Source organism: Sciurus carolinensis, chromosome 12 (assembly GCF_902686445.1).
Source record: "Sciurus carolinensis chromosome 12, mSciCar1.2, whole genome shotgun sequence".
In the NCBI taxonomy this organism is placed as follows: domain Eukaryota; kingdom Metazoa; phylum Chordata; class Mammalia; order Rodentia; family Sciuridae; genus Sciurus; species Sciurus carolinensis.
Genome location: NC_062224.1, coordinates 73963934 through 73991375, shown reverse-complemented (window position 1 = coordinate 73991375; position 27442 = coordinate 73963934). Strand labels below are relative to the sequence as shown.

The 27442-nt window shown below is 35.9% G+C and overlaps 1 protein-coding gene and 1 non-coding gene across 3 annotated transcripts in view; one reads left to right on the top strand and one right to left on the bottom strand.

The window, feature by feature from the left end:
• Nucleotides 1-27442, top strand: part of Kcnk2 (potassium two pore domain channel subfamily K member 2) — a 186949-nt gene that overhangs the window by 151691 nt on the left and 7816 nt on the right. For both annotated transcript variants that reach the window (XM_047520838.1, XM_047520839.1), the window contains exon 6: nt 230-369. In XM_047520838.1, the coding sequence (XP_047376794.1) occupies nt 230-369 (140 nt within the window). The remainder of the gene's footprint in view (nt 1-229; nt 370-27442) is intronic.
• Nucleotides 18727-18800, bottom strand: Trnas-cga (transfer RNA serine (anticodon CGA)). The gene has a single exon. It is a non-coding gene; the product is annotated as a tRNA-Ser (tRNA).

Genomic DNA, 27442 nt, shown 5'->3' with positions numbered 1-27442 from the left:
GTAAAGAAAAGTCTCACTAAGATGTACTTATTTAACCTGCTCTTGAAAGACATAAGGATGACATGAGTAAAAATAAAAATTCAATGTGAAGAAATAATATGGATCAACTTGATAACAATATTAAATTACTGTTATGCAAGCCAAGGTTCGGCTGACAATTTTAGCAAACATCTAGATTATTTACTTGGAATATGAAGTTATTTTGTTCTACTTTGTTTTTCTCTTGCAGGCGGATCAGATATTGAGTATCTAGACTTCTACAAGCCTGTTGTGTGGTTTTGGATCCTGGTAGGTCTTGCTTACTTTGCTGCTGTTCTGAGCATGATTGGAGATTGGCTCCGAGTGATCTCTAAAAAGACAAAGGAAGAGGTGAGAATGAAGAAGTGTGGAAAAACACTTCTGGGTGTTTTTCATTCAGTAAAGGTTAACTTTTAAAATATATACATTTTTAAATATTTATGCATTACTTAAAATTTTCATTATTTGCACTTGGCAATGGGAAAATATATAGAAGTTATAATTCATTACTTAAAAATATTTATGAAAGATCTTTTATGTGCTCGATGCTAAGAACTGAGCTTAATTTGTTATGGAAAAAGATGTAATTGAAATATTTTCTAAATTACTTATGTTCCCTTTGTTTTCTTGCTTTTTTTCCTCAAGGGTACTAAATGAATTTTATTTCATTAAGAAAAATATAATAAAAAATATTTCTTTAAAGGTATTAGTAGCATGAAATAGTAATGTGGAAGGTTTTTGCTCTGTTCAGTTCATGTTTGTTATGATTATTTAAATGTGTACATGGGCACATATTTTCACACACATATTTATTCCAAAATTGTATGTGTCTTGGCCATTTCCCCTGTGTACATATTTCAACTGTCCAGAAAGATGCCCTTTTGTTTATTTTGTATACATATAGAAATGAACATTAGAATTTTGATACATGAAATTTTGAAAAATTTAAAATTGAAACACTTGTTTTGAGATTTTTTCTTTAGAAATTAAATTTTGATTTGTCTGTGTGTATGTGTATGTGGTACTAGAGGTCGATTCCAGGACCTGTAAGCACTGTACCACTGAGCTACATCTCCAGCTCTTTTTATTTTATTTTGAGACAGGATCTTGTTAAGTTTCTGAGGCTGGCCTCCAATCTGTGATATTCCTGTCCTGGGATCACAGGTGTGTGCCAACATACCTGGCTTGGGTTTCTTATTTACATGTCTACAGGTACTATAAGTGAGAATGTGACTGAGGAGCATATATTTTGCTTTTGGGTCTTAGTCAACTTTGAATGAATAACAAATCTGTAACATCTGCACCCGCAGTACTCTGTCTTCCTTTAACTTTCTTCTCTATTTTGTTATCTGCTGTTCATAGACCACAAGACACCAGCATCAAATCTTTACCACAACCACAGGTTCTTTAAATATTTACCCCCATAAATGAAACTAGATAATAAATGATAAAATTAATTTTCTTAAGTTTTCCTCATTTTCTTTCAATTTGTAAACTTATACAAGTTTAAAATAAATGCCAAAGTACCTATAGTAACTGGCAAGAGTGTAATTTATCCAACACTTCCTTTCATGGATACATATTTCCCAGTTGGGAAATCAGTTCCTTAATCTGTAAGTATTAATCTATATCTTAATTGTATCATAAAACCAAAATCCTTTTATTATAAACAAATCATCGAGACAGTATGCCTGATCTGCTAGATTGAATTGTGTGAAAAGTCTTCTTTTGAATAGACCTGAGACCTGAGTGTAGATTTACCTCAATCAGGCTCATGTGTGTGTGTGTGTGTGTGTGTGTGTGTGTGTGTGTGTATAAAGGAGAGCAAGAGAGAGAGAGATGGTTATTCTAACTTCATGTGTAATTAAGGATCTTGATATGCTAAGGGATAGAAGGAAATTAGAAAATGTTTTGGTTAATAGTGGAAGTGAGAGCAACTCAAACATCCAGCCATAAGCTGACTTTCAAATTAATTTAAACACACACACACACAAACACAAACATTTGTTTCTTAAATGCTGTAAGCCTTCAACAGAACATATACAATATAGTTTGATAATTAGAAAAATTATTATTTGGTGATACACACATGGGTATATAGTATAAATATATTCTGTGTTACATACAGACCCAGTAATACTGTGAATCAAAGTCATAAGGTTTGAAAGCCACTAAGGCGCTTCATATAATATTGGGGGGAGCATTAAGTCTTGATGAAATTGGTATAGAATATTTGATTAAAGTGTTAATTCTAATTAGTAAGAATCAGTGCTTTTGGGAATAGGACAAGCTGGTACAAAATATTAGCAAACTTTTCCAGAGTAATGAGATGACCATTGGTAATAATGTGCTGTTACAACAAAGTACCATGGACTGGGGATTGAACACACATTTATTTTCTCAGTTTTGAAAGCTCTAAGTTGAAGAAGGCGCTGGCAGGGCTGGTTCCTGTGAGGCCTTACTCCTTAGCTTGCCGATGGCGCCTTCCCACTGTGTCCTCACATGGCCTTTCCTCTGTGCCCATTTGTGAAGAGCAAGCTCCAGTGTCTCTTCCTCTTATAAGACACCAGTTTTATTGGATCAGGGCTCCATTCTTGTGGCTTCACTTAACCTCCTTCCTAAAAGTGCTATCTCCAAATGCAGTCACATTGGGGATTGTGGCTTGAAAACATAAATTTTGAGAGGACATAGTTCAGGCCAAGACACTGTCCTTTCGAATAGGTTTCTATTTCTCCATAACTAGCTTAGTATGTATGGAAAGCAAGGTCATGTGTCCACTCATGAAGGATCACCATGACTTTCAGCTAAAGTAAGAGTTCGTGTTTTCATGTCAATTAAACATGCAGAAGAAGGAAACCCTTTTTTTTTTTTTTTTTCTTACCACAAATCTTTTGGCATCTACCTAGTGTTTTGAGTAACATGTACTTTCTGGTAATTGCATCTGTAGAAAACTCTCATGAGTAAAGGGCATGACCAAAAGTTTATGTGAACCCTCTGAAGCTGCAGCTGCTCTGAATGATTGAGACAGTTGAAATAGAATTTTCGATTTGAGCAGATGTGTATTTTCTGATTTATAGTGCAATTTAGGGATATGCAGAGTAGGGTCACAAATTCAACAGAGAATGTGAAAAAAGAAAGGGAAAGGCAATTTATAATTTATCTAAAGAGTATTTGGAATGAAAATTTTATAATGAAATACTACTCAGATTTTTATAGCAATGGATAAAAAGATTATTAGATAATTCTAACTTTGAAATAACTCAATAAAGGGTATTAAATTAAAACCAACTAACTATATCCTTGTTGTCATCTTTACATGGATGAACTGGTGCCAGGTGACTGTTCAGTATGTATTCCTTACTTTTTGTGCCTCAACCATTCCAGATATTCTAACTTCTAAAAATTTCCAAACTTTTCAGAAGTAACAGGTAATTTCTTTCCTTTTCTTTTTGGCATAGGGGATCAAACCCAGGGTTTCACACATGCAAAGGGCACACTCTACCACTGAACTGCATCCCTATGCCAAAAAGATTATTTCTAGTTTTCAGTTTTTATAAATAAAAATGCTAAAAAATTTAAAAACTGAGGATTCTCCCCCCCACACACAAAATGTAACTAGTATAGAATATAAAGAAGAATCAATTCCCAAGAAATATTACTAAGACACATACATTCCCTGAATGAAAAGATTCAAACTAATAATAAATCCCAGTCTTATGCTATTTTTTTCAAAAACAAATCTGTTTTAAGCATGTTAGTAAAATATGACCACACAGAGCTAATAATATGTGACCTTATTTCATTTTTAAATGAAACATATGCTATTTTCAATGAAGAATACTTTTAGTAAAATGATGTTTGAAAGTAAGGAAAAATACTGTTTTCCATCAATATGCTGAAATAAAACATGTTGATACAGCTCATTCATTTGAAATATTTGAATAGCAAATGATTAGAACAACACTGTTGTTTCAGAAGTGCCACATATCATTACAGTTGGTCTGCACTCCTCAGGGAAACAATAACGAACTTAATAATTTTCCCTGGAGACATGCATTTCTGAAAAAGTGTTTGTTTCATTATTTTTAAAGCTCTAATAGAAAGTATACATATGTTTAACAGTAAAGATTAATGTAACTAACTATCTTTTCTATGAGCCCAGGTACTCTCCTCTGAGGAAATGATGTTTCCATGTAGAAGATAAAGATTATTTAGTACTCCACATAACACACTATTACTGATTCCTGAGGTAGATGTAATAAAAATACCATGTGACCCCAACATTGAGGAGATAACCTTCACTTGCTTAGGAAGCAAGCGGGGAAGAGTGTATCCTGTTACAGGAGGCCTTGCTCAGTTACTTGTGGTTTACATTTCTTGTGTTTGAGAGCTGTGATGTGTGTGCACTGCTTGGAGCCATTTCCACGCACCACAGTGTTTGGAATGTTCCTGTGTCCATATGAGATAAACACCAGCACAGCTTGCCAGGATTGTCAGGCCTTGTGGCAGTACAACCGGCCACAGTGAGTGGAGCATCAAGCAACACTTCTTTACTGTATAATTTCTTTAGTATGGAGATGTTTATGCAACTAGAGACACTCACTTTGATGAGTTGGCTTTATATCATATTAAGGAAAAACCATTTTTCTGGAATGTTCTGGTGCTAAGAAACCTCGAAAAACTATTCCTTCTCTGGCCCCAGTATGTTGAAGGGAGCTGAGAATGTGGAGGGACATAGTTTTCTTCTGCTGGTTACCTAATGACAGCAGCATTGGTCTCCCCTGAACTTCACTCACTGTGACGATGACCCTTTCGGTGAAAGAGCTGAACCTGGGGGCTCTTTATCTTGGCCAGAAATTAGCAATTAGAGAACAGTTGCAGGCTGAGCCTGGAAATTTTGCAATAGAATATGTGATCATCATTTCTTATAGGAGATGTACTTTAAGTATGAAAGGTTTTATATGCCATTTTATAATAGCTTAAAACTTCAGGGAGCTCTTGAAGGATGTTAACTAAGCAGAATAGATGCTTTTGGCAACAGTGAGAAAGAAAGGTTAGAAGGAAATAGAGCTGGATGCAGAGAACTCAGCTGGGAGAGATTATTGCAGGAATCCAGGTAATAGAGAACAGTCTATGGTGGCAGGGAAAGAGGGGTGGAAGTATGGGGTTTAAAAACGTTTAGGGATCAAAGAAATAGAATTTAGTAACCTATTAGCTGTGGGCAGAAAGAAAGAGAGAATGAAATCCATGATTCTAACGTTAGGAAGGATTATCTAACATAGGAAATAACACAGGAAAATAAAATTTTGAGTAGATGGGAGAAATAGAATGGTTTCATTTTAGACATAATTGTGATTGACTGATGTGTTTTTGACATCCAGGTGATTAATTCAAGTCTAGAAAATTGACAGTTTGGGTCTTCACTACATAAATGATAATGGAAGTTGTGAGTATATAGATGAATTCACCTTATAAAGATTTTTAAAGTCAGTAAACAATAGATGTAAAAAGGGGCTTCTGAGTAACACCTTCACTGATGTGGAAACTCCAAAGGACTGTTTGGCAAATTATGTGACTAAATAAATTGATTCATAGTTTCTTGAAAAGGCAAGGAAGGTGAGGTTTTAAAGAGAGGGTAATGAAAGTGATCAGATTTGTTAAAGACAGTGGTGAAGAAAAGGAATGAGATAAAAGGTCAACCTGAAAACATAAAATAGATGAGTAAAGTAACTAGAATTCCTTCTGCAGCTGTGCTCCCCAGAGCTGCTCCTGCATAAAACAGTGTAACCATCATGCCCTAGAATTTGTACAATGCATATACATTTATACGTGTTTATTTTATGTGTATATTTTATGATAGTTCTTAGGCACACCAAGCACAATTCCAAAGAGCAACATTCACAGTGCTTTTATGGAAATGGAGTCCTTGGAGTCCAGCTTTGAGAAACCTGTACCCTCCGGAGTACAGCAGGGAGTAGCCCTGATCCTTGGTATTCTTGTGCCTGAATATGTGGTAAATATGGATGTTGGTGGGGTGGGACTGAGCTAGGAGGACAGTGGGACATACCGGCAAAGGGAAGAACTGGATCATGGTGAGCAGGTAGGGATTAGAATTATATGTCTCATTCATTTCTAAATCACTTGTTCATTCATCCAAAAATCCCAATAATGTGCTTCAATCTGATGAAGTGGTACAGGGTGCTGGTTGATACTCTGCCTGTGGTGGTTTGAGGTCAGTCTCTTTATTGGGAGGACTCCACAAGTTTTGTGTTTCTTTCCTGATCAATGTTTGTTTTGACTTTTCTTCTTTTAGGGACAGAAAATGAAGTTGGAATAAGAAGGCGCTTAGCCTTTGATTTGAGATTGGTCCTTAAAATAGCCTGCTTTTGTTTTTTCTTTACTATTTCTTCTTTCCTCTGGCATTGTGCTCCTCCCTCTCTTCCTCCCTCCCACCTGCCTTCCTTTTATCTTAAGACTGTGTATCAGACTTTCTAGTAGTGACTTTGATTTGTAACATATGGCAGGAAAGTACAGTACTGATTAGTACAAATTTTTTCTTGGTGATGTTATTTTTGTTTTCTTATTGAGGTCCTAAAGTAGTTAAAAAGGACTATTTGAAGTTGGATTATGGGCATAGATTACAGTGATCATAAAACTTCTTAGATTTATATTCCAAAGCATGCAACTCTGCTTTGGCCAAAGGGTAAGAAAATCAGACCATTAAAATGAAGGCACATAAAAGGACCCTTTTTTCCTATCCCATGGGTATAGGAGTATCCCTCATTGTGCTGTCGGGAAAAGATAGAGAAGTCACACTTTGAATTTCATCTGCTGGTCAACATTTGGCTCTGCCTAGTTGTACCAAGGTGAAAGTTTCTTGTTTTTCTAATCCTAGCCTGAGCTTATCAGGTTATTACTTATTTAGTAAATAGGCCATTGGGAGGAGAATAAAAATAAAAGTACAAATAGCAATGTAAGACTTCAATTATTCTTTAAGGCAACAGGAATTGCCAGGAATCAGTGCATCTCTAATTTCTAGATTAATTTTATGGTCAGTCATTTCTGCAGAACCAAGACTCCAAATTTTGTCTCTGTATAGTTTTGGTATTTATGTTACATATTATGAACCTCTGTGGGTCTAGTGTTAGAACATCTTTACGAATCAAAATATATGTTGAAAATGAAGTAGGATTTGGAAAGATTTTTCTTAGAGAATACACTTTAAGTAACTCATCTTTTAATACTAAATGAAGTTGTGATTAAAGTGCACAGTTGTCAAATGAGGATGGCTAATAGGGAAGCCACAGAACCATGTGGTAGCTTACTTACACTTGTACGACTTCTACAGTGGTAGAGTCAGTCATGAATCCAGAAAGCTCGACCCCACAGCCCTACTTTTTCACCCTTTTGCTGTGCTGTCTCCCAGGTGCTCAAGGTGTTGGTTTTATGTCATTGTTAAGCCCTTCCTCTTCTTCCTCTTTGTAGGTGATAGTGACTCGTTCGGAACAGTAGGTCCCAATCTGACCTATTTATTACTGTGTAACTACAGAGAAAGGCATTGAAATTTTAATGTGGCCACTAATGGTGTTATGGTATGGATCAGTGACATCTTGAAGCCTTTTCTCACATTCTTTCAAGGGATTGGATATGATTTGCATCATTTCTGAAAAGTGCTATGAGTTTTGGGGCCCAGAGAGCTGAGATTTAATTCTAACTCAACTATTTACCAGCTCTGCAAACTTCACAATACATGATAGTACCTGATTACTCTGAGTCTCTGTTTTCTCATAAAACAAAAGTAACAGTGCCTTCTTATAGAACGTGAAGATGCTGTGGGTAGAGAGTGTTGTGGTGAAGTGCTTACTAAATGCTTGTTCTTTTTCACCTGCATTTCTCAGGAACTTGGTATTAAATTGTTATCTCAAATATAAAATTCTGCAAAGTTCTAGGGCTACCTTCTATATATTAACACATTGCTCTATATAAAGCATAAGATACTGTAATTACTTCTATGTTTCAACACTTTTATCTGATTGAAATAAGTGAGCACACAACAAATAAATAAGAAAACATTGAGGGTATACGTATTGCTAAAATTTAATCAAAAGAACAGAATGCAGAAGAGCACAGGGAAAAATGAGTGTAGAAATTTCAAATATGTTAGATGTTTTATGGACTTGAAAACCAGTTTTTACATGAAATGTTCCTTAAATATATCCAGAATACTATTGTCTTAATTCTTTTCTTGAATCATACCCATAGATTTCCTGTTGTCCTGCTGTTCTAACTGGAGAATTCACATAGATTTACCTCTTTATTGAACTAAGTAGCAGTAGTTCAGTTGTTACCCTAAGAACATAAAAAAACAGCTGGGCCTGGTGGTGCATGCCTATAATCCCACCAGCTTGGGAGGCTGAGACAGGAGGATCATGAGCTCAAAGCCAGCCCAGCAAAAGACAAGTGCTAAGCAACTCAGTGATACAAAATAGGGCTGAGGATGTGGCTCAGTGGTCGAGTGCCCCTGAGTTCAATCCCCAAAACCTGCCCTCACTGAAAAAAAAGATGCAGGAAGATTCTTTTGTTTTCACAAGATTTTTGTTTGAAGCTTTCTATTTATAAACTGTGCCTTTTTTTTGTTTCAAGTATTTCATAGAATGCCATCTGGTAGTAGAAATTCAGAGTAATTTTTTCTATTCATTTGTACATAATAGGAAAATAAGTTGATAGTTTTTGCCTCAAAGCTATAAGTAATTTCATTTTCTGTAGTTAGAGATCACATTATGGGAATTTAGTGCATCATGATATAATGTTATCTGTTTCTTTTGACTGGTTTGAAACCGTCATCTGTTCCAAGATTTCATGTCAGGAAAAGTTGCCACCATGAACTTTGCTCTTGAAATTGTTTTTAGACTTTTTCTTCAAACTAAAATATCGTGCTTACTCATAGAGCTAAAATCAATCCCATTTTACAAAAAAAATCCAAGTGTTTGCTGAGAACACAAGCACATGTGCTTTCAAAGATGGATCAGCAGACAAATTTGGTTTTAGCTCTTTTTCATATAAGACTCTTCCTAACTAAATATTAGTTTGTTTGTGGTTGGTTGAGGCTGAAAGTAGGGGGAATTTTTTGGAATTTAATTGGAATTATCTGATCATCTTTTGCATCAGAGCGTAATGATCTGTTCAGTGTTCAGTGGAGAGCATCCTAACTGTACCAGGGAAACAGCTATTTCTGCTTTAAACCTGATTTAAACCTGAAGAACATCTTCCAGTTACTGGTGTGTATACACACATGCATACATATTCACAAGTACATGAACACACACACACACACATGCACACACACACTCACACACACTCACACTCACACAAAACCTCTTATTTTAGAACAAGGAAGAATGCCTTCTCTTTATCCAGAACGAGTGTTAGGTGTCAGTCTTATTCATCAAATATTTTCATTTGTCTTCCCTTCCATATACACCTTAGGGTTAAACCTCCTCTTTCCCCTGTGGTTGGTGAGTCACATGAACAGATCTGACCAATGAGCAGTGGGTGGAAATGATAGGGGAAAATGGGAAGAAAATTTAATTACTCCTATGGGCCTTTCAAGATTTTGCTTGCCTTTGGCCCAGTCACCATAGGAGATAGCGCATGCTGCTATCTGTCTGGTTCCCTGAGTAGCTGCAACCAGAGAGCCCCTGCTGGCCTGTGGACTTAGAATCAGCAAGCAATTAACCTTTGCTGCCTTAAACCACCAAGATCAGGGGATTGTTTGTTCTATGTTATAATCTACCTTGTTCTAAATAATTTCATAAAATACTATTATCTTTTTTTGTCTAATTTAAACTGTAAAAATAATATTATTATGATAATATTATCCAAGGAAAGAGTTAAAATAATATCTTGGGAGATTCAAATTTTATGTGTTGTACTTATATTAATAATATAATTCAAAGAAGGATTAAAGTTATAATCATAAGTTGGGATACTTAAACTTTATGTGCTACATTCATATTTGGTTTTATATTAGTTCCCAAATCTCTGATAAGCTGAGCAATATTATCTGCTTTTACTTTACTTAAGATTCACTAATGATTTTATTAAATCAGAGCATCAGGAAGAGTCAAAGTAAAAAGGATGCAACTGCTTTTTAAAGAAATTATGAATGGGCTTTAGGTTGTATGGAAACTGGGAGATTCCTACTCCTGTAAAAAGGCAACTCCTGCTCTCAGCCCTTCTGCATCTGTGTCTTTGCTTCTGGCCATTCATTCAGGAGTGATTTGATGATACTGAATCTAAAGAAAGAAATCTTATAGAAATTTTATATCTAACTGAAGGTAGGTCCCGTAACACCAATACATAATACCAAAGTAACCAGATATACAAGAATAGGGTGTCATTATCTGATATTATTTTTTTAATTTATTAGATGAATATGTATGGTATTGCTGACAACAAACTGTTTTTGAGCTTAAGAATCAAAGTTTCATTTGGTTCAACCTGCCATTCTAAGGAACTATATTTACAAACTGTGTTTTCAAATATTAAAAATTCATAATAGAATCTACTCTAAATTATGACCTATTTATTAAGGAAAATCATATTCAGTTGGACACCTATAATATAGTTTTTGTCATTACTTAATTAAAAAATTTCAGAATTCTGTTTGGATTATATATACCCTGTAGACTATCCCATCTCAGCTCAGAACAGCTTGCTGTAACTTCGTGGTTCACATATCGCTCCCTGTTGGACTTGTCCCCTTCTCTGCAGACTGACTCCAGATTTCCCTCTCCACTGCTCACCTGGCCATGTCACAGCTGCCTTCCTGTGCTAAAGCTTTCTCTGGGCCACTGAACCAATTGAGGGTACAGATTTCTCACTTTATTCCCTGTAACTCAGCAAATATAAGGCTGACACAGCATGTAACATTATGGAAGGCTTGAGGATGACTTAAAGGAATGACAAGAAGAAAAGAACAGCTTTATGATGCACGCTCAGGCAGCTCTGCTCCGTGAGTCTCTTGGCATATTCTCAGCAGCTCCACTCTTGCCTGTCCCGCTCCTCAGCCCTCTGAGTGCAGTCCCCGTGCTGTGTCTGATTATCACTCCAGAGGTTTCGTTCAACTAGATATTCCCTCTTCTGAAGGCAGAGGCCAGATTAGCCAAAGATCAGTCAACACAATAGAAACTTATGTACAAATATACACTCCTCCAAATTGGGAGAGCTATTTCCACCATTTAGTGTGATTCTGGAAGCCCCACTCTGAACCACCTCATTTGCATTGCTTCCTCAGGTAAGGTTGTTCCCCGGTATAGTGGATAGGTATTCAACTTACATGTCTGTGAGTCATCAAGCAGAAGTTCAGAGATGCTCACCAAAGCCATCACTTTCATCATAAAGGATGTAAGGATACATTCTCATTCTCACCAGAGTGGTAGGCTGCTTACAATCTTCTAAATATCTGCTTCTTTCACCTTTAACTTAAAGTGAAAAAAGCTTCTCACATCTCATAACTGTTTATCCCTCCCATACAAACCACTCTGGATTTGCTGTCTTTTAGCCTTTCTACAACTATAAGCACTTAAGTATCTTCTAAACAAAATGCTTTGTATGAAATGTTGCCCTAAAGCTAGGTAGAACATCAGGTACATTGGGAAATCTCACTGTACAAAGGAATTCATTTGCAAAATTGGAGACTGTAAGACTGAATACAGTGGTATTTTTCATAGGATTTATCACAAATACCAAAGTCTGTCATTTGTTAGTGACCCCTTCAATTTCCTGAAACTTATTTCTGAGAAACTAAGTGATTTCTTTTAATGAGGGTATGTTGATGTCATCTGGTTGTACACACACACACTCACACACACACATATTCATCTTTATTCATGCCATTTATACTATTATTTGAGAACCTCTTTAGCTAGATTTAACCTAGTTATCCGTTCAGTTTAATGGGTACTAGTTTATATTCAATACATGTTTCTAATTATTAGGCAAAGCAGCAAGTGTGTATAACCAGGGCAGGAGAAGAATTGCTTTATATTTTTGAAACCACAAGAACTGCAACATGAAGGTCCGACATAAGTATGAATGTATTAAAAAGCAAGATAATCTCAATATGAATATAAGAGAAATGAAGTTTTCACTTATTAGTGTTGCCAATATTCAAACTGGGGACTATTGTGCCTCCCACAAAAGGTGCACAGCACAAAACATGTGGAATAAAGTCATTGATTTATTTGATTATCAAACATATTTTGATGACCTATGGCTTCAGACATTTGATTTAGTAAAATATTTAAAAAGTCGTACCACAGCATTTGCCCTCAAGGAGAGATTTATGGTTGAGTAGAAGTATATATGCATCTCCTAGTAATTACTATAGGGCCGATACTATAATAGAAATAAAAGAAGATGCTTTGGTGCAATGATATACAGACCTGGGAATCACTAAGTCTAATTAAGTGAACAGGGAAAATTGTGTAAAGAAGGTAGTACCCTGATTCTTTCTTTCCTGTTTTACATTCAGTCTATCAGGCAATCCTGTAACACTGATCTGAAAATGTCTCCAAAATCCAACCCCTTCTTACTTCTCATCTTTTCTGATGCCACCATTAGCTGATGCATTTATTCCAGGAGCCTCCCCATGGGTTTCCTGCTTTCACCTTTTCTCTAAAATCTGTTGTCCACATAGCTATCTCAATCATCCTTGGAAACCTGAGTCTCATCGTGTCTCTCCTCTACTTAGAAGCTTTCAGTAGCTTCTCAGTGTCCTCAGAGTGCAAATTAGTGTCTGTAAAGTAGCATGGAATGTTCTGAAGATCTAGCCCCCATTACTCTGTCCTCTTCTCTCATCTTCTTTCTCCCTGTGCACTCTGCTTCAGCCATACCACCTCCCTTGCTGTTCCTCCAGCACACCAGACGAGCTCCTGTCGCGGGAACTTTGCTCTGACCACTTCCTGTCATCAAGTGCTTCCCACTATGGTTAGGTCTTTTCATCATTTACATTTTGTCAGCATCATCTCCCTTGGCATTCCTGTTTAAAATTGTCCTCTCTACCCTCAGCACCCTTGATTCTCCTTGCCCTGTGCTACATTTCCATCATTTTCACCAATGTCTAACTTCTTATGTCTTTTTAATTTTTAAAAGTGTTCTAATTAGCTATACATGACACTAGAATGCATTTTGACACATCATACATAAATGGAGTATAACTTCTCCTGCTTCTAGTTGTACATGTTGTAGAATCACACTGATTGTGTAATCATATATGCACATAGGATAATATGTCCAATTAATTCTACTCTCTTTCCTACCCCCATACCCGTTTCCCTCCCTTCACCCCTCTCTGCCTAATCCAAAGTACCTCTATTTTTCCCTCGGCACCCCCCCACACTTATTGTGAATTAACTTCCAGATATCAGAGAAAACATTTGTCCTTTGGTTTTTTGGCATTGGTTTATTTTGCTTAGATGACATTTTCCAGCTCCATCCATTTACCTGCAAGTACCTTAATTCCATTCTTCTTTAATGCAGAGTAATATTCCACTGTGTATATATACCACATTTTCTTTATCTATTCATTTGTTGAAGGACACCTACGTTGGTTCCATAGTTTAGCTGTTGTGAATTGAGCTGCTATAAACCTTGATGTGGTTGTGACAACTCACATGCACCTCAGATAGAGCATCAATCTCCAGGATATAGAAAGAACCTAAAAAACTCGACACCAAAAAAGCAAATAACCCAATCAATAAATGAGCTGAAGAACTGAACAGACACTTCACAGAGGCAGAAATACAATGGATCAACAAATATATGCAAAAAAATATTCAGTATCTCTAGCAATTAGAGAAATGCAACTCAGAACTACTATAAGATTTCATCTTACTCCAGTCAGAATGGACATTATCAACAATAAATATTGGCTAGGATGTGGGGGAAAAGGTACACTCATACATTACTAGTGGGATTGCAGATTGGTGCAACCATTATGGAAAGCAGTGTGGAGATTCCTCAGAAACCTTGAAATGGAACCACCATTTGACCCAGTTATCCCACTCCTCAGCATATACTTAAAGGACTTAAAATCTTCATATTACAGTGATGCAGCCATATCAATATTTATAGCAGCTCAATTTTTACATGTGTTCATTATGTGTTATAATTTACTGTCTCTCTTCCCTACTCTAAAAGGGAAGGAAGTGGTGCTTGGTATATAATTGGCACTCCAAAGCTTGTTGAGTTGAATGAAAGAACAACTGTAGAGATAAGAGGATATAGAGGAAAGGGTTCAGAATTTGGAAAGCTCTAGATAGACCTATTAGCCTATTTTGAACAATGATATGAGAACTAAGGCTGGAGATGTAACTCACTTGCCTAGCACATGTGAAGCCCTGGACTTGATCTCCAGCATGGGTGTGGTGGGGGAGATGGAAGGATTACTTTTCCTTCTTGATCAAATCAGAGATAAAACTTTAATTTCATTCATTTTTATTTCTAGTGGAATCAAAGTATATTTATTTTCATGGGTTTTATTTTATTATGGCCTACAGATACTAATAAATTTTAATTTATATTTAAGAAATGATCAACTTCATAATTAAGCAGCTTGACATATAAGCTATTTAAAATTTTCAACACACTGAAACATTTCATGATTTTAAAATTCTTGAGTAATTCCTCTAAGATGCAATACAAGGTTGATACATCAGACTAGATACTGTTCAAAATCTAATTTCTAGTTGCAGCAAAATTTTATTTTTCTTCCTGAGGTGATGATTTTACGATGGAAAACTTCTTGGCATTTTTAATGCATTGTTATAGTTGTTTTGTTTTGAGCTAATCAGTTCTTACCATTTATTCCCTGCTGCTAGTTAAAGTATGTTCCCCTTCCCTTATGTAAAATACCACTTATTGTTTCTATTTTGTGCATTAGGAATATTTTCCAGAAGGTTTTAATATTTTAAACTTTCTAAGCTATGTAAAATGGCAAATTTGTTGATTTCAAGAGCATGCATTTGATTGAAAAGTAAAATTTATGCATCAATGGAGAAAATATAAGCAGGAAGGGCTACTGGTATATAACTGATATGTTTCTAGAGACCAAAACACATAAAATAGCCAATATTATGATTACAGTTATTATTTTGGTGAATATATTATTCATTCAAGGGCAAAGGTACTTAGAGAAATAATAGTCTTAGCATGAGATTAATTCCATATGGTTTTCCAAAGAGGAATTGGTATGTTTTCCAAGATCTCTAATTAGACAATATCATTACCTTAAATGCTTGATGCTAAATCATCATCTGCTTTTATTTTTAATTAGAAATATTTTGCTCAAAAAGTATTGCCTTCAAATTGATGGTTAATTTCAAATAGACCAGGTCTTCTCCCAGTGGAACTTAGCAGAAATATCCTGTATTGTATAAGATGCCTTTAAGATGGCATTCAGACCACTTAGGAATTCTGAATACCCAACCTCAGAACAAGAGTTCTGCCTTTCCCTCCCCGGACAGCTTGACCTTCTAAAAGGTCCTGGGAGTACTGATACTGTTTCTCACACTTATATTCTAATCTAGATATTAGTAACTACATGTAGAATAAAATCTGTATGGTTTTTATCGTTTGAGAGGGAAAAGTTAGGGGATGCTTATGCTTACCTGGAATAAATGTGTTTGGCGGCTTTTAGAGATCATGCAGCCTAAAGGCTATCAGAAATGGAAATGCTCTTCATAAGCTTTGCATCCAAGGTAGACACTTTACCAGTGGGAAAGCTCTCAGGCTTCATACAGTTCTTTTAGGGTAGTGGGAAGGTGATGTCTTTGTTAATGGTTTTTCAGAAGAGGCCTAATACAAATTGGCCAGGTTAGAGCACTCTCCTTATTTTAAAAAAGCAGATTGAAACTTACAAAAGAATATTAAGTTGTGAAATTAATAGAAATGATGGCTCTTAAATAGTAATTTGCTAAAGCTGAATCCTTAAAATAAACAAAGCATTGGATTATAAATTTGAAATTGTTTCTAGATCCTTTACCTTGTGTATGAACTCCAGGCTCTATGATGAAAACCTAGATTCCATATAAAAAGCATGTAACTCAAAAGTGTTGTTTCAAAAGTTCTTGAGCAGCACCAAAATTTTATGATTTTTATTTGATAAATATGCTATTTTAGTCCATTTGTCCTATTGTCCATTTGTGAATCTTTACATTCATTCCTAATTGGTTACTGCTAATTGAGCCAGAAACAACTTTAGATTTATATTTCTACATCATTGTCTCTTTGAACCTGTTTACCAATACAAATATGTTCCATATGTCCACATTCAGCAACCATGAAAAGCATCATATTCTTTTATTCATTAAAGATCTCAGGTATTTTGTTTCACAAACCAATAAAGTAAGCATACAATGTTCTCTGTTGGAGAAACTGGCCATCTGAGGATACCTTTAAACTACAGAATAATGAATCAGTTAGTTCCCATTTCTTTTTCTCCTCAATTTTTCACCTTCCATTCTGCAGAGTGCTTGAGCAACCAACTTTTCCACATCTAAAGAAAAAGAAATAAGGAAGTTAGTGAGAGGGGAACTTCAGAATAGAGCCTCTAAAGCTTTATCATAAGCCCCAGAGATGTTAAAATAAGACACAGGCAAATGGCCCATCTCATTCCATGTTGTCTAAGTGTTAGTTTAATGTGAGAGCTTGTGAAGCTGGATTTATTTTCATCAATAGCAAATGAAAACCAACAGGTAATCCTGGTAAGGTCCCGAAGAAGCATGTGGATTTTTTCATTACTTTTTCACCTTCCTGAATATTCCTTGTTCCTTTAGTACATGATGGAACATGACTTCATAAAATAACTAGAGCAAGGTATAACCCAAACCTTTTATAACAGCTCTCTGTTGCATGGGTACAAATATAAATAGTTCAAACCATGTTCTCTAAAGCATAAAGCAGTATCATATAATGCTGTATGTGAAAGTCAACCTGCCCGAGGACACTGGCAGGGGTAGTGAAGGGCTTCTGGCTCATTCTGTGTCTTGGCAGGGTCCCTTTCTTTCCCCTTGGTATAAGTAGATCCTTTGGACAGCTCCACTTGCCTCAGGCAAGGGTGACATGTGCTCATGATGCTGTCATCAGACACAGTTTAGAGGGATTCATTGAAAGGGTAGGAGAGGACTCTGTGGCTCCTGGACTTTCTGTTCACAGTGGAAACTTCCCATATTCCCTAGTCACATTCAGAGGCACTGCTTTTTCCCCAAATTCTAAACTCATAAGTCATCAGGAGACACAGCTGGAGAGACAGGCTCAGGATGTGTGCCCTGTCACTCTTCCAGGGTGAGAGGCTAGTCTGGTCTTTGTGTCAACCTACAATATTTCCATTGCCTCTTATTTTATTTTTTGCCCTTTCTTCCTGTTTCTTAGGCAGGCTCATTACAGTTTAGCCAAGTTAATTAAAATACTGCCACATGCTTGTTAGACAGAGCATGTCCCACTCACTGAGCAGAATTTCTGTAGAACTAATTTGGCGGTGCTATATTTGGTTTGGGAAAGGCAGCTGCGAGAGCTTGCTCAGCGTGCATGAGCGCTCAGTGTGCATGACCACTCTGCATTATTAGACCCTCTCTGCTACTTTTGCTTGTTGAAATGTGGGGTTCATTTCTGGCTTTACCTTATTTTCCAATAATGAATGACCACTTTTACTTATTTGTATTTCTGGCTATTCCTGAAAGACTTTCCACACATTCAAAAAGACAAAAACATGATTTAGTCCAATTTATCAATGACTGTGAGAGGGCATTCTGTGGACCAGTACTCCAAAGAACAATCACAAATAGACCATATATAATAATATATGTAAAATGTGCATTATAAAATAGATTATATGTAATACCATTGTGTAAAATAATGCATATAATATTAATATTTAGCATAAATGTTATTGTGTATAAGAATATTTAACAAAGATATATTACATATACTATATACTACTGAATACAATATAGGATATATTATATATCTATTTCTAATAGAAATATAGTGCAAGGCATAAATGCAAAACACTCATGTATTTAAAATTTTCTAATAGCGCCATTAAAAAAATAAAAAAGGTGAAATTAATATTAATATTATATTTTATTTAATACAAGGTATCCAAACTATTATCATTATAATGTATGAGTATTAAATAATGAAAATTTATGAGTAAGATATTTTACATTTTTTAACAATAAGTTTTCAAAACCTACTGTATTCTACACTTCAACTACATGTCACAGCAGATGGTCACGTCTGAGCTTCCTGATGGCCTCACTGGTGGTGGCTGCCCGGCTCTAGACTGAGATTAGAATCTCTGACGGTAACCTACCCTAGGATGAAGCTGTTACTCCTGTGCTGATTACAAAGATTGTGTTTTTCTTCCTACCAGCTTAATTTCTTTAATTAAAATAATTTCAAGGAGTTAGATGAAAAGACAAGCTACCAAGACAGTGAAAAACACTGATAGATTCACATCACTTACTTTCTTCTTCAGCCAAAGGAATTCTTGAATACCTTTGGGTTTCCTATTTCTGCCGCTGCCTGTGCGTTTTATCCAGTGTGTCAAAGTGAGCAACTATTCATGAATCGAATTATATTTCAGAAGATTTCTGTGGATGTTGATCATTCCTACCCATGCATTTGTACATGGCAAAGTGTACTTTCCGGTGCTGGGGATTGAACCCAGGGCCTTCTGCTTTCGAGGCAAGTACTCTACCAACTGAGCTATATCCGTAGCCCAAGAGAGTGTACTTTTAAAAGAAAATTCTAGAAACAATTTCTCGTTGGAAAAATAATTGTTTTCAGAATCTGCTTAGACCATATGAATATTTTATCTGACATTTCACTATGGAACTTTTAAATATGATAAAGATATTTTAAAATCAATAGAACATATATTCAGAGATAAAGGTACCAACCTCTGAAAACAATAGCCAAAAGAATCAAAACAAACAAACAAAACCCAGAATGAAGATGGTTCTTATCTTGCTTCTTTGTTATTCACTACTTGTCCTCCTTCATACTCTTAAACTCTCCAGCTGTTCATCTGTAGTTTTTCACTGACACTATTCTGGTAATGCACTTGATCAGAGACTTGTTTAGCCTGGGAAGCAGAAATCATTTTTCTCATGAGTTTCATTTAAAAAAAAAAAGAAAGAAAGAATACATATCTGGCCAGCACTGCTAGGAATGAAACTTTCAATATGCTTTTGTTCAATGACCACAAACTGTATTTACTGACTTTAAATTTTAAAATAATCCCCTTTAGTTTATATATTAAACTGAATTTTTGAACATTGATGTTTGATTTACATATTCTTATAGATTTGGAGTAAATAGTTTAAAGAAAAGCAGTCAATTTTATCTGCATAATTTAGTTTTTTACAGTTCCATTAGACAGTCACTCTATTTCAGGCATTGAGATTGGTGCTGGAGATTGAAAGGTAAATAAGACACAATCTCAACCTTCAGTGACCAGGGTGTAACAGGAAACATGATAGACATAAACCAGTAGCCACAACATAGTGCTACAGAAGAGTCATATATACCCATAATGTTTGTGTGTGAAGAGTACAAACCACTTTGTGCTGGAAGGCATGGAGAAGATGAGGGGTCAGTAATAGAATAATGACGGAAGGAGTCAAAAGGGGACCACTTGACTAAGACACCAGAGGACCCAGTGTCTATAGGACTCAGTTCAGTCCCAGTATAGGATAATTGTGTTAAAGAGTAAAACAGCTAGAAAAATTAGAGTTTAGTCAATGATCAGGTCCAGGATATGAACATGCAGGGGAGTGTTGACCTACAGCAAAGATTAAAGTACTGAGCATGCTGGATGCACAGCTTAGTGAGCTGTTGTGTTCAATGAGTCAATCACATGGAGACTGAAATACCACCAAGACAATGGCAGGAGCTTCTATAAAAATGAATGCTCTATAAATCAGCCATCCAGCTGCTGTCTCGAATTTAGCATCAATCTCATGGGACTCACCATATACATATTTGTTTATAAGTTTCAGAGTTTCATTACTATGCTCCTGTACTAAGATGTGGGATACATGGTTTAAATGTGTACAAGAACAAATGTTAAAAAAAAAGAATGTGATCTAATTTTAAATATTTTATTTGCACTTATTAATAATACAAAACATTTTTGCTCTCACTAAAAATTAATAATCACAGTGATGTGACTTATATGCTTTATAATTTTTTCAAATCTGAGTTATACTCAGTGTTATAGCAAATCCTAGACTGCTTTCAATTTTTAATGACTGTCATGTCTTAGGTGAAACCTACATAGAAGTACAGGTCCAAATGAAAGAAATGGATCTTTGGTTCTGCCTACTAAACATTGTACTTAGTTCTCAATGTCATTCACTAACTGTGCAAATGATTTTGTAGGGCTAGAAAATACTCATTTCCACTGACATTTAAGGTCAGTTCATGTTCTACATCTGAAACCCTTTCTATGGGAAACTTAAACAGTGTAAAATCCTTCCTCCAGTTTTGCTAAGTATGATCTGATAAGTAAAGTCACACCGTCTTTACTGGGACACAGAACAATGACAACATTTTCAAACATACATTTAAGAAGTCCTCCTTCCATGCACACATTGAAAAGACTTTTTTTGAACAGTGGTTGTCTCATCACATATCTTATATATCTTCAGGGAGTAAATTTGATGGTTTTGTTTATTTCAAAATATCTGCCAAAAAACACTTGTCATCACAGAGTAATTCATCAAGATAAAAAAAATATTGCATAGGGGATCTTTAAGTCCCCTTTAAGGGGATCTTTAAGCCCCAAGATAATCAATATGTTGGAACATATGATTTTTATAGTCACATCCTGTTTTATTTGTTAACATTATAAGAATACCACTATTTAAAGGTTTTTGAAATTTGTTTTATGAAATTAACCCCACTGATATCACACAGCCCGTTAACTCAAATACATCTATATATGAAGACAGCAGTAAAGGGAGGGTAATCAATATGGATTTTGTAAGGGGTACTTTCATCAAGCTCTCAATTCATTATTTATGTTAGCACAGTCTCATACATTTCCGCTCCTTTGCATGGGTTACCATCTGGTTCAATCAGACACCTTCAAACTGTCCCCTGGGTCTTCTTGGCACATCTCCATCATTCTCTTAGCAATTATTCAACTCTGGAACAATTAGATTTTGTAGACTCAACTCATAGTTTTTCTGCCCTGGTCCTGTAATTATCCCTTTCTCCAAGCAACCATAGTTTCTTTTAGTGAATAAGGGCTAATGATATTTCAGAGACAAAGATTTGAATGTTAATTGCCGATGGGAGTCACTTCTCCCAGATACTCTCAGTGGACAGAACTAAGGAATGTGTGCTGTATTTGCACATACGCATATGTCCTCATGTGCTTTCTTTATATGTATGTCATCTGTCTATGTATCTATCGTCATCCTCACCTACCTTTGTACCTATTCTGTCTTGAAAATGATGAGCTCAAAGTTGACATCCCCAATTCCACTTTAATACAAAAGAATTCCTTCTAGTTTTCTGCATTTTGTATTTGTATTTTTTTTTCTCACCTATAGTAAAATACCTGATTCCTTTTATTCTCAATCTTGACCTGCTGCTGCTGCCACCACCCTACAGGGATACCATCAGTATCCTGCTTGGTCTCCAGTGCTGTTTGCTGGACTCCCTTGTCGCTCCTCTCACACTCTGAGACCCTGTGCTGAGCTGTCACCCATGTGTGGATGTTCCCCTAAAGCTGGTCAGGCCCCGTAGTTCCACTCTGGAGTCACGACCCTCTCCCAAACTCTGGAGCACTGATGTCTACTTAGTTCTGTTCCACATAACTGTTGGGGCTGAGTTGTGTAGAAAAGGAAGATGGGGAAGGAAGCAAAACATTTTTTGGTGGACTGGTCCTACAATCATGGAGTGAGCATAAAAAGACCTTTTACATATAAATGACTATTAAATCTAGGTTTCCCTAAACAAGTTTTGAAATGTTGTTAATGTTTTAATTTCATTAAATACCTAATAAATACATTTTGTGATGAAAATCTATGGTGCTCCAGCCCACCCCACTCAATTATTACTTTTGACTTTTTTTTGCATAACTTTGAAGCCTTAAGCAGTAGACAGATGGTTCCTCCCATGGTGGTCCTGATCACCACCCTCCCCATCATTAAGCAGTAGTACCTCTAGAATTGCTGCAGTGTTCTGAGGGTTCAACAAATACCCAGCTACTGGAACGCCATCATATAATAGCATGTGATTTTATAACAAGTGTATAAATTATTCTGTTTTTTTTTATGAATTTCAATGTTCCTATCTTTACAATACAATAAAATGGTATATGAGGCTAGATGGATTCCATCAAATGAATTGTTAAAATACCCTAATTCCAGACTGGTGGGGAGAATTTCAAGAGTGTTCGGTGTCAAAAATAAGTTGAATTTACTCCATAACAAGTAAATGTTTGATTTTGCAGCCGCACTATATCATACTTTAACATTTTAGAAGGAAGACATTACTTAAAATATCATCAATTTTAAGATTATTATTTTTCTTGACATTGCTTTTATTTTAAAACATTAAGTTCTGTCATACTTAATTTTTATGCAATTATGTTAATATATATGGTATTAGAAAGTTGAGGAGTTGCTAACTACAAAAAGCAGTTTTGGTTACAAGAACTATGAATATTACATATAGTTTCCTGAACACTAGAGGAAAATATCATGTACTGTTCTGTTGGATAATGATGTGACACTTAAGTAATCCTTTAGACTTTTTTTTTTTTTAACCTGGTTGGTAAAGAGAATAATTTAAATTGTTCTTTCTCACAGTACAGTTCAACAATGCAATGAAATGTCAATACTTCAGAAAATGAATAAATGCTAATTGTTGGAAATTATAGTCTAGGCAGCTTCTGAAAATGGAATGCAAAGTAGGCTTCATATAATTTTTACAAATTTAAACAGAAGGATGTTTTCAACTCAGCTAACTAATTTTAATATTTAACATTCCTCAAAGCATTAAGGCATATAAGCATCTGGGCACTGAAGAAAGTAAATTGAAATCCCATCAAAGGGATGGGAAAAAGTATTGGTCACAGATGAAGAAAAACCTCTTTAGTTTTATTCCCTTGCAGAGAAAATTACCAAATGACCGTTATCAATTCCTTAATGTTCAACTTTGCTTCAGATTCTTTTAAAGACATCCAGCAGGAAAAAGGCACTCTGTGTTATTTTATCCACATCAAAAATGAAGATTGTATCTGCAGAAAAATAGGATTCTTTCTTTTTTAATCTTTTAAGAAAAGTTGCAGCTAGCAAGCATTACCCAGTACTAAAGTGGGCTGTTGGTAGTTGGAGAAAAGACAGAAATTCTTCATCCACAGATGTTCCAGCATAGGGATTGACTTACCTTTGTCAGGCAATTGTATTCAAAGTTGAGGATAACTTGAGAAGAGAAAGTTAACCCAATTAGGATGGAGAATATAGGTAAGGCACGGTAGGTTCCATGGGGTAAAAGTTAGGATTAGATGATAAGATTGAAAAAAATAACAAAATTCCTTATACCCAAAGAAAGAATAGAAAAGCAGGGATTCAAAGAAAATGGTAGGTATAAGGGACTTGGAAGAGAAGCATGAATTGCTTTCTGACCCATGGCATTGGCAGAGTTATTGCTGCTACATTTTTTAAGTCACACCACAGATTTCCATTATAATGTGGTTGGTAATGATGTTGTTGGGGGCACTTGATTTTTGGAAGTTGACCATTTAAAATATGGCAGATTTGGATTTTTGCTCTTTTATTCATAACTGGAAACAGAAACTCTTTAGAAGATGGTGGAATTTCAAAGCTTACAGAGACGTGGGAAAAGTATGCTGGGTGAAAAACTGAAGCAGAAAAAATTGTGTTTTCCAGTCTAATCGAAAGACTCAGAAGGGCCAAAGACCTTTTTGGGAGGACAAAGCTTTTGAAGGGTCTGAAGATAAAATTGAAATAATCTAGGCAGCCTCTGATAATGAAATACAAAGCAGACTTTAAATTACCCAATTATTTATTATGTATTAAAAGTAATTTTGTTTAAAATTATCTAAATTTGAGGAGTTCCCAAGATTAAGTAGATAAACTAGGCTGCAAATTTAAAATGAAGCAATGTTCCATGTCTTGGAGATTGTTTGCTAAATTTTATGGAAACAGAACTCATTTGACAACATTGTATAAAATTGAGGAACTTTTTTCACACTAATTAATACCCAGAAGTGATATTCCAGGTAACCCCCTCTGGTAGGATGGTCTTCTGCCATTGTTACCATGTAGAGAAGGGATTTTATTTTTTAAATCCAACTTCCCCTAAAAACTATTCTCAGAAATCAAGGTAGGACTAGGGGTGCAGAACAGTGATAGAACCTTTGCTGGGTTCACTCCCTAGCACCACAAAAAAGAAAAAAAAAAATTGGAAGAATGATGAGTCTTCTATCACAGAGACCTGGCTAAAAAACAGATCAGAGGAAAACAGAAAATATAAGGAAGAACTCCTCAAAAATAGTTTCATTCTTGGAAAAATAGATAATGAGCATTTTGCAGTTTTTTGGAGGAAGATTATCCCTGTAGGAATGTAATTGATAGAGACCAGGTATTTGATAACTTCAAGTTAAAAGTATTTTCAAACCAAAAAGAATGAAAAATCTCTTTAAGTCATGTTAGACTTTTTTTTTAAATGATTACTCCAATGAATATTAACCTGGGCTAGAGACAAAGATACTTCCAGAAGTAAATCATTAAATAAACATGAAAATTAGGACAAGGGATGATCTCTGTAATTATGTCAACTTCACACATGGAAAAGCCATTGGATCCGTAGTAAATGGTCATAGTTGCTGAAGAAGATGTTAGTGGTTCCTCTAAAGTAGACTTGTTAACCTTTCTTTAGCTTTAGAGAATGCATTCCATGAGGATGGTAAGGTCCAGGTTCTGGGAGAGCCTGACAGGTATTGTCGTGCAGAGCGATAGGAGCAATGAAAAATGGTTAGGGGACTGATGAGGAGAAGGGGGGAAAGAGGAAGTCTGATTTAAAAGCTCTCCTTGAAATGCTCCACGTGAAGATGAGACATAGTGGTCTCACAGGCTTCTTGGAATGGTCAGGAGGCTCTACAAAGTGACTGAAGTGTTAGTTTCAACAAACATATTTTGGACCTTTAATGTACAGACCTGGCTATGGGTTTCGACAAACATATTTTGGACCTTTAATGTACAGACCTGGCTATGGGTCAGTGCTTTTCACAGGCTTCATCTCCCTACTGAGAGAAACAAGATCTTATTAGAGAGTCAGTGACCAAGGAGAATCTTTTTACCTTATGGTGTATTAAAAATATGATTGATTAAACTTGGTGTGGTGGTACATGCCTGTAATCCCAGCAGCTCCGGGGGCTGAGGCGGCAGTATCACAAGTTCAAGACTAGCCTCAGCAACTTAGCAAGGCCCTAAGCAACCTAGTGAGACCCTGGCTCAAAATTTAAAAAAATAAAATAAAAATAAAAAGGGCTGAGGATGTGGCTCAGTGGTAAAGTGCCCCTGGGTTAAATCTCCAATATCTTCCCCACAGGAAAATAGATATATAATTAATTTGTTTGCCATTTATTCACTTATTCATTTATTTGCCCAACAAATACTGACCAAATTCCCACCGTGTCCATTCCTTTAGGAGCTGGGAATACTAAATACAACGTGGCTGGTGTAATCTCCTACTGCCATAAAGCCAGACGAGAAACTAAATTAGTAATTGTAATGAGCTGTTTTAAGAGTAATACTTGTGAATCTACATCATGTAACCATAGAAACAAAAAGTTGTACCCCATTTGTGTACAATAAATCAAAATGCAGTCTGTAAAAATAAAAAAGAAAAAGAAAAAAAGGGATAAAGATAAAAAACAGCAAATTGAGTGAATAAAATTATTTTTCCTAAAACAAGCAATCAAAAAAAGAATAATGCTAGGAAAGTACAGAGTGTGCTGAGTGGAAAAGATACAAATAGCAGATGATCCCAATGTGCTCTAGGGGATCAACAAATGGCTCCATGAGGATGTCCAATTTAACATGAGTAGGAAATACCCCAGAGAGGACCTGGGAGGCATTACTCTGGACAGAGAGAATGACAAGCAAGGAATGAAGAAAGATGAAAGAAAGGGTAGCATGTTTAGGGAGATAAAAGAAATGTTCTGAACCTCATTTCTTTGTGGTTAGAATAGAAGCTGGAACATAGGTAGGAAGGCCCTGGATCACATGAGTTGCTTTCAAGAGTTGGAATTTCATCAAAGTGGAGCGGGAAACCTTCAGATGGTTTTATACAGGGGAAAGTACTTGGTTGATTTGTGTCTATGAACGAACATTATGTCTGCTGACTGGAGAATACATTTGAAGGGAGAGGGACTTAAGTCAGTAAGCGTGCTGGAATTATACAGATGAAACGAAATGGTGATTGATCACAGTTTTGACAGTATAAACTGAAAAGAGGCAAATCTTTAAGACATGAGTTGATTTCATGGAAGATGGAGTAAGAGGAAGAGCAAGAGGTTATATTGAAGTTCAACTTGGGAAACTTGGTGCTTAATGGTATTGTGTTAAATTATTGGGTTTAATAAAACAGGTTTGAGAAATTTGGTTATTTCATTTGAGGATGTCCTGAGTTTGGGGTGCCTGAGAGTCATCTGAATTGAGATGTTGAATCAGCAACGAGTTAGACAGATTCTGAGTTTAGTAGAGACTAGATCAAGAAGTATGGATTTGTGAGTTATCAGCAAATAGTTGGTAATTGACACAGCTGGAAGGATGTGATCATCCAGGGAAATTAAGAAAAATCAAACTTTGAAGAACAAAAGTAGTTGAGGGGACAGTAAAAGAAAATGATTTTATAAAGTTGATTGACAAGAATTGACCTAAACAGTAAGACAACCACCACAAGAGTGTGCTGAATTGGAAACCAAGGTCAAAGACTGATGTGAAAGAGCAGAGCACTCAGCAATGCCATTTGCAACTGTGAAGATCAGGCAAGCTGTCCACTAAGTTTAGTGACAGGATGACAGCAATGTCCGTAGGCTAGGGGACAAGTGCCTATTTGTAGCTCTGTTTCCTTGCTTTTCTTTTGTAAACCAGATCACCAGTGAGAAAGTTACATAGAATCCAGGATGAAACCTCTTTCTTCAGTCAACTGCATGTGCTGCAGCTAGTCATTGGGATCCATTAGGAGCTGTTCTTACCCACTTTTTGGTCCTCAATTTTGTTACTAATGAGAGAGATTTCTTTTGATCATAAGAAGATGCAATACTATTTGATTAAGTGACTGAAGAATTTTTATAAAAATCCAAGGAAGCAGG